The sequence below is a fragment of the Lolium rigidum genome, chromosome 5 (assembly GCF_022539505.1).
Source record: "Lolium rigidum isolate FL_2022 chromosome 5, APGP_CSIRO_Lrig_0.1, whole genome shotgun sequence".
NCBI lineage: Eukaryota > Viridiplantae > Streptophyta > Magnoliopsida > Poales > Poaceae > Lolium > Lolium rigidum.
In genome coordinates, this window is record NC_061512.1 from 266,055,827 (window position 1) to 266,063,821 (window position 7,995).

General features: G+C 43.1%; 1 protein-coding gene across 1 annotated transcript; it reads left to right on the forward strand.

Moving 5' to 3' along the window:
* The first annotated feature begins 610 nt into the window (after positions 1-610).
* On the forward strand, positions 611-2,251 carry LOC124657618 (tryptophan aminotransferase-related protein 2-like). The gene is made up of 4 exons (XM_047196141.1): positions 611-915; positions 995-1,304; positions 1,384-1,679; positions 1,765-2,251. The coding sequence occupies exons 1-4, from the start codon at positions 611-613 to the stop codon at positions 2,249-2,251; spliced, it is 1,398 nt and encodes a 465-aa protein (XP_047052097.1).
* Positions 2,252-7,995: the final 5,744 nt, after the last annotated feature.

The following is a 7,995-nucleotide window of genomic DNA, read 5'->3' on the forward strand; positions in this document are numbered from 1 at the left end:
GCGGAGATTGATCATGAGTTGCCTGCAGATTTTGTTGATTTTCTCGCCATGCACGCAGAGATCCGTGACAGCAATGTTCACAATCAACTTCAAGCTGATCTCGTTGAGCGTATGTGGAGGATCAAAGGATTATCAGCAAATACCGCGACACATTGATCTAGCCTCATTTATTACATTTGTTTAGTTGTTTTATTGTTTATTGAATTTTAATTTGAAAAAAATCTCCGCAAACATATTTATTTGTATGCTATATTAAAGAAATTGTTGTGTTTTCGAAAACGCTACAAAAAAAAGTTTGGTTGCGGCGTTTAGGGATGCGACTGGGGAGCGACGTCCCCTAAACGCGGCACGAACAAAACACGTCCCCCAAACGCTCAATCGCCGCTGTTTGGAGGATGGTTTGGGGGACGCGACTGGAGATACTCTCAGGTAGGTTTTCCTGCCATATATATGTGCATGTAAGCTAGATTGCAAACCTCACCGCGGAACAATACAAGATAACCAAAAGACCCGACAAGGACTAGGCTCGTTGAAAGTGCGCGTCTCTGCGGAAATAATCGCTTCGTCTTCGTGTCGTCCGAAAGCTTTCGGCGGCCGGGGCAGTGCCAACATGGCAAGGATGCAGACATGCGTGTTGTGCCACGTGCATCCTCTCATCGCATCCATTGTCCCGGCGAAGAGGCCCTGGTCGGTTGTCGGCGTCGCCGACGGTAGCCAGCAGCTGAGCCTAAGGATGGTGTCCAGTTGGAGGAGCAACAAGGCGGTCGTTACTGCACGCGCGGCGGTACCCAACCAGTGCGGGAGAGCGGCGGACGGCAACAGCAAGGTGGACGTTTCTCGGTACGACAACGGCGAGCGGTCGCAGCAACAGCCCAGGACGACGCCGCCGGAGCCAGCCGTCATCAACCTGGAGCTGTGCGTGTGCTTCGTATCTTGGTGCGTGACAGTAGGTGATTGCGCGTGGCAACTAATGTGGTGTGCTTTCTTGGTGCAGCGGCGACCCGACCATGTACGAGGAGTTCTGGAAGGAGGCCGGGGAGTGCACGGCGGTCGTGATCCCTGGGTGGCAGGGGCTCAGCTACTTTTCCGACGCCGAGGGGCTCTGCTGGTTCCTGGAGCCGGAATTCGAGAGCGAGGTGCGCCGCCTCCATCGCCTCGTCGGCAACGCAGTTGTCGATGGGTACCACCTCGTGGTTGGCACTGGCGCCACCCAGCTATCCCAGGCAGCCATGTACGCCCTGTCTCCCGCGCGCGCCGTCGCCAACCATCCCATCGGCGTCGTATCGCCGGCGCCGTACTATTCGGTAAGATTTATCAGCTAAATATACAGTACAAAACGATGAGCGAGTGTCGTCTAACATGCATTGTCTTGGACCGAGGCAGGCGTATGCGCCACAGACAGACCTCCTGCTGTCGGGGTTCTACCGGTGGGCCGGTGACGCCAATGCCAATGCCAACGCCTTGAGCAGTGACAACCACATCGAGCTGGTTTGCTCACCAAACAATCCCGACGGCGCCATCCGCGAGTCCGTCCTGAGCTCCGACTCCGAGCCTGGCAAGGTGATCCACGACCTCGTGTACTACTGGCCGCAGTACACGCCCATCACCGGCACAGCAGCCCACGACATCATGCTCTTCACCATGTCCAAGATCACTGGACACGCCGGCACGAGACTCGGGTAATTTACGACTCTGCATATCAATGCGTTCACCTTGGTCATCTGGTAATTAATGGCGAATTAGCGGTCTGGTCTATTGATGCAGGTGGGCGCTGGTGAAGGACAGGGAGGTGGCGAAGAAGATGGTCTACTTTGTCGACCGGAGCACCATTGGCGTGTGCAGGGACTCGCAGCTCCGTGCCGCCAAGATCCTCGCCTTGGTCTCCGACGCCTACGACGACAACGACACAACGCGGCAGCTCGACCTGTTCGACTTTGCGCAGCGGCGCATGGCGGACCGCTGGCGGGCCCTACGCACTGCCGTGGCGTCCACCGGCGCCTTCAGCCTCCCGGAGGAGACATCCGGCTACTGCAGATTCACCAAGCAAATCGTGACAGCTTGCCCAGCGTTCGCGTGGCTGTGCTGCGAGAAGGAAGGCGTGGAGGACTGCAGGGAGCTCCTGCGCGATCACGGCGTCCTGGCGCAGGGCGGCGAGCGGTTCGGAGGAGACGCGAGGTGCGTTAGGGTCAACATGCTGGACAGGGACGGAGTGTTCGAACTACTTATACAGCGTCTCTCATCGATCCGTTGAATTTGAACGATGATGAATTGTTGATTAAACATGGTTCCCGCGCTTTAGTAGTCTACATGCTCATAACGCTGCTGTTGTTAAATAAACTAGCAAGGTGGCCCTCGCAAATGCGAGGGCATCATTGTAGTGTTTGTGTTAAAAATAAGTCTATATGTTATATATGTATCATCTTTAATGTGTAATGATTTTTTAATAGAATAGCAAAGTAATTTGTTCACGATGAAATTAATAGAAATAACTTCTCGTTTGCTGATTTGTAGGACAACTAACTAATGAGAATTTTTTTGCTTTGTGTGAAGTTTCCTTTGTATTTTCTATACCTGCTTAAAATACACGACACTATTCTAAAAAAAATATGGTACATTATAAATATGAACATGTACTCAAGTCCCAATTGGTGCATCGTTCTGCATACAAATATATATCTTAAGATTTTTGAAAATTTAGAAACCATTCCACGGTAGAACGTTTGATCGTCAAATTAGAATGTTTCTGTCTCAGTCGAGACTCACCTAAATAAATTGATCTGTTAAGGTAATTCGGGTATAGTGGCAGTAAGTCCTCAACTCTTGGATACGGTAAAATATCTTAGAAAATATATATTTGAAACATCTGTGTCCATTTGCATGGCTCCTGCAACTATATTTAGTCACACCCAACTTCATATAGATATATTCATTGATGTATAAATGAGATCGTACCATACATTTTCCATCACATTTAAGCTAGCTAGCTTTTTTATGTTAACCGATGCAAATAGCATGGTCAAACCTAGCGTAAAAAGTGGAGACAAAATATTTTCCACTAATCTAGGACGATAATTGAAAGATGCATACAAGCGTGTGTACATAGGGGGACAAAACAAATAAGAACTGAACCGGAGAAACCAAAACCATGTCGCTCAAAATAGGAAGTGTGGTGGTAAATGATTATTGATTTTCGTAGTTCTTTTTTTGTAGATTTCTCAGAATTTTTTCTGTTTCCACAGAGTGGAGCTGATGCCATACATGATTCATGAGAAAGTTTATTTTTCTTGTATCCATGTCGTGGATCTCGCAATTTGAGTTCGCAAAGTAGTGAACTTCTGTGCATAGCATTTAGAATAATTTTAGAAATTTAGATTTGGAATGTGTTGGAATTTTTTTACTAAAGATATTAGAGTTGTGATTTTCTTTCTAAATCTTGTATGAACAACGCAAGTAACCAAAAAGTTTGTATATACAGCTGGGCACGTCCCTAGGTGTGATGGGAATTCTTTTATAATGTACCAGGGTAGGTCTGGCCGTGTTGTACCGTGTCGTACGTGAGATTCAAGTCATCTGTTTTAGCAGAATTTGGCCAAAACCGATTCGCACAAACCAATCGGCCGGAAATGTTATGGACTCTTATTTCTAAAGATGGTGTCTATCCTCCGAACGTGTCACAAAGTTAGTTTTGTACACGTACAGTATTATACGTAACACTTTTTAGTTTTTAATCTCAGACGTTGAGATTAATATTATCGGTTTATATTTTTTAAGCATATGTGGATTAACCTGGTGCTTCGAAAAATACCCTTATTATGCGAGGGCAACATCTTCACTCGTTAGCTATTTGTTAGTTCTATGTTCCATTATTTGCAATAATATATATTCATATTATACCAATAAGATATGATATGATTTTGTAACCACGAAAGATATCTTGCATATAAATATTACAATTGCACCAAAGTGACACGATCATGTACGCATAACCACGGTAAAGCGTGGGTGAATTTATTGGGGTCATGTCTTGTTATTTTCTTCAAAATTTGGCTATCAATTTTAAGATATTGAATTTTAATTAGCAATATTGATGTACTTCGAATCTCTGTATTAACATGCTCATGTACGCGAAGCTGAAGGTATAGCCTTGCATACATATATTCCGACCGTGTCCTAGTATTTTATACAGTTTCTAAAACTTGGATATCAATTTTTGATTTTAAATTTTAATTAGCAATATTGATGTATTCCGAGTATTTGTATATACATGCTTGTGTATGTGTCGCCGTTACTGTAGCCTGGTGTGAATATATTCAGATCGTGTCCTAGTATTTTATACCGTTTTCCAAATTTGGATATCCCTTTTTAGATTTGAAATTTTAATTAGCAGTATAGATGTGCTTCAAGTATTTTTATATGCACGCTCGTGTACGCGTAGCCGGTAGTATTGCTTGGCGCAAATATTTTTGGACCGTGACACCGTGTCCTATTATTTTGTATATTTTTCAAAATTTAAGTATCAAATTAAAGATTTTGAATTTTAATTAGCAAATTTAGATGCACTTCGAGTATTTGTATATGGACGTTCATGTGCGCGTAGTCGGAAGTGTATCGTTGAGTAAATCTATTCAGACTGTGTCCTCATATTTTGTACTATTTTAAAACTTTGGATATTAATTTTTAGATTTTAAATTTTATTTACTGAGATTGATGTATTTTGAGCATTGTATATACAACTCATGTACGCGTAGCTATCCTTATGTGAATATCGTAGTCATGAGTTTTAGATCTAACAATTAAAATAATTTAGGTGATTTGGACTAACGTGGTGTCTCTCCTTTAGTTTCATATAAAGCAAGATTTAATAATTTACCATGTTTCAATTTTTTTTATAACTTTCACGTTTTGGCCAAAGCAGTTGATGCATCCATGCGTGTAGTGCCCTAGGTAAGTACGATTTGAAAGATGGTTCTTTTAAGCTAGCTTTGTTCAAAAAATACATGATAGTAACGTGCAAGGTTAAAACTCTAAATTACGCATGCATGTGTCCGTTTAAAAAGAAAAAAAACCAAACAACATATCTAGATAAGAACGTGGAGGTACCTACAATTGACATGTTACGTGTCAAACTGGTATGGTATACGTTACGTAACAAATATTACTTTAATAAATCCTAGCCGTGAATTTTAGATCTAACTATCACAATAATTTAGATGATGTGGATTAATGTGACGCTTCTATTAGACATCCTTATTTTGCTTTTAGTATATAATAGAAGCCCTGAGATTTCACCGCAAAAATATATACATGTATGTTCACAACTTGGCTCTCGATCACTCAATTCACCCAACAAATCTAGTTACAGCGGACGAGGGAGAAAGGACACGGAGAAAGAAGAGCAGCAACAGCGCCACACCAAGCCAGCCAAGGCCGAAACTTAGGTTGTGCCGCTATTTCTCTATCTTATTGGTTGTGCCGCTCACAATGTATATTGAGGCTAGAGGATAATAACCTTTATATAGACTCTAAATTTCAGATATTACATATATTTTCAGATAGGACTAAATCAACCACAATTATTAACAGGCCCAACCGTTAATCAATTAGGTCCTAAACACGCACCTCGTGTTGGTCGTGTGCCGAGTTTGAATTCAAAATCAAACTCGCAGGATTTAACAATCCATAGAGTCAATCCTATGGACAACCTGACATTCACTCTACACTGTTCCCAGGTATAATTCCAGCATATTCATATACATTGTGTTCCAGTATAGCCGTACCGGCTTCCTTAAGTATAATTCCACATCAGTTATTCCCTATTATTTCCATGAATACTTCCATATTGAAATTTTGACTCCGGAAGTATAACAATGTAGTGAACATATAAAATATTGAGAGCCACAAATTCCTACATCTCCCACTTGGCTGAAAATATTTATTTAACAAAGTGAATTCCATGCTATTAATAACATGGTCAACGGATAATTTGTTCCCTCAGTGCATTCACGTTGCATATACACTTTGTGACTTTTGGAGTCATATTATCACAAAGCAACAACTTATGATGCACCTTCCACGATGATGGCGTGTAACTCACACGTTCGTTGGGAACCCCAAGAGGAAGGTATGATGCGCACAGCAGCAAGTTTTCTCTCAGAAGGAAACCAAGGTTTATCGAACCAGGAGGAGCCAAGAAGCACGTTGAAGGTTGATGGCGGCGGGATGTAGTGCGGCGCAACACCAGGGATTCCGGCGCCAACGTGGAACCTGCACAACACAATCAAAGTACTTTGCCCCAACGAAACAGTGAGGTTGTCAATCTCACCGGCTTGTTGTAACAAAGGATTAACCGTATTGTGTGGAAGATGATTGTTTGCAAGAAAACGAGTAAAACAAGTATTGCAGCAGATTTGTATTTCAGTATAAAAGAATGGACCGGGGTCCACGGTTCACTAGAGGTGTCTCTCCCATAAGATAAAAGCATGTTGGGTGAACAAATTACAGTCGGGCAATTGACAAATAGAGAGGGCATGACAATGCACATACATGACATGATAAATATAGTGAGATTTAATTGGGCATTACGACAAAGTACATAGACCGCCATCCAACTGCATCTATGCCTAAAAAGTCCACCTTCAGGTTATCATCCGAACCCCTTCCGGTATTAAGTTGCAAAGCAACAGACAATTGCATTAAGTATGGTGCGTAATGTAATCAACAACTACATCCTTAGACATAGCATCAATGTTTTATCCCTAGTGGCAATAGCACAACACAACCTTAGAACTTTCTGTCACTGTCCCAGGTATCAATGAAGGCATGAACCCACTATCGAGCATAAATACCCCCTCTTGGAGTTAAGAGTAAAAACTTGGCCAGAGCCTCTACTAATAACGGAGAGCATGCAAGATCATAAACAACACATAAGTAATAACTTGATAATCACCATAACATAGTATTCTCTATCCATCGGATCCCGACAAACACAACATATAGAATTACAGATAGATGATCTTGATCATGTTAGGCAGCTCACAAGATCCAACAATGAAGCATAATTAGGAGAAGACAACCATCTAGCTACTGCTATGGACCCATAGTCCAGGGGTGAACTACTCACTCATCACTCCGGAGGCGACCATGGCGGTGTAGAGTCCTCCGGGAGATGAATCCCCTCTCCGGCGGGGTGCCGGAGGCGATCTCCTGAATCCCCCGAGATGGGATTGGCGGCGGCGGCGTCTCTGGAAGGTTTTCCGTATCGTGGCTCTCGGTACTGGGGGTTTCGCGACGGAGGCTATTTGTAGGCGGAAGGGCAACGTGGGGGGCCACACGAGGGCCCCACACCATAGGTCGGCGCGGCCAGGGCCTGGGCCGCGCCGCCCTATGGTGGCGGCGCCTCGTGGCCCCACTTCGACTCCTCTTCGGTCTTCTGGAAGATTCGTGGCAAAATAGGACCCTGGGCGTTGATTTCGTCCAATTCCGAGAATATTTCCTTACTAGGATTTCTGAAACCAAAAACAACGAGAAAACGACAAGCGGCTCTTCGGCATCTTGTAAATAGGTTAGTTCCGGAAAATGCACGAATATGACATAAAGTGTGCATAAAACATGTAGATATCATCAATAATGTAGCATGGAACATAAGAAATTATCGATACGTTGGAGACGTATCAGCATCCCTAAGCTTAGTTACGCTCGTCCCGAGCGAGTAAAACGATAACAAAGATAATTTCTGAAGTGACATGCCATCATAATTTTGATCATACTATTTGTAAACATATGTAATGAATGCAGCGATCAAAACAATGGTAATGACATGAGTAAACAAATGAATCATAAAGCAAAGACTTTTCATGAATAGTACTTCAAGACAAGCATCAATAAGTCTTGCATAAGAGTTAACTCATAAAGCAATAAATCAAAGTAAAGGTATTGAAGCAACACAAAGGAAGATTAAGTTTCAGCGGTTGCTTTCAACTTATAACATGTATATCT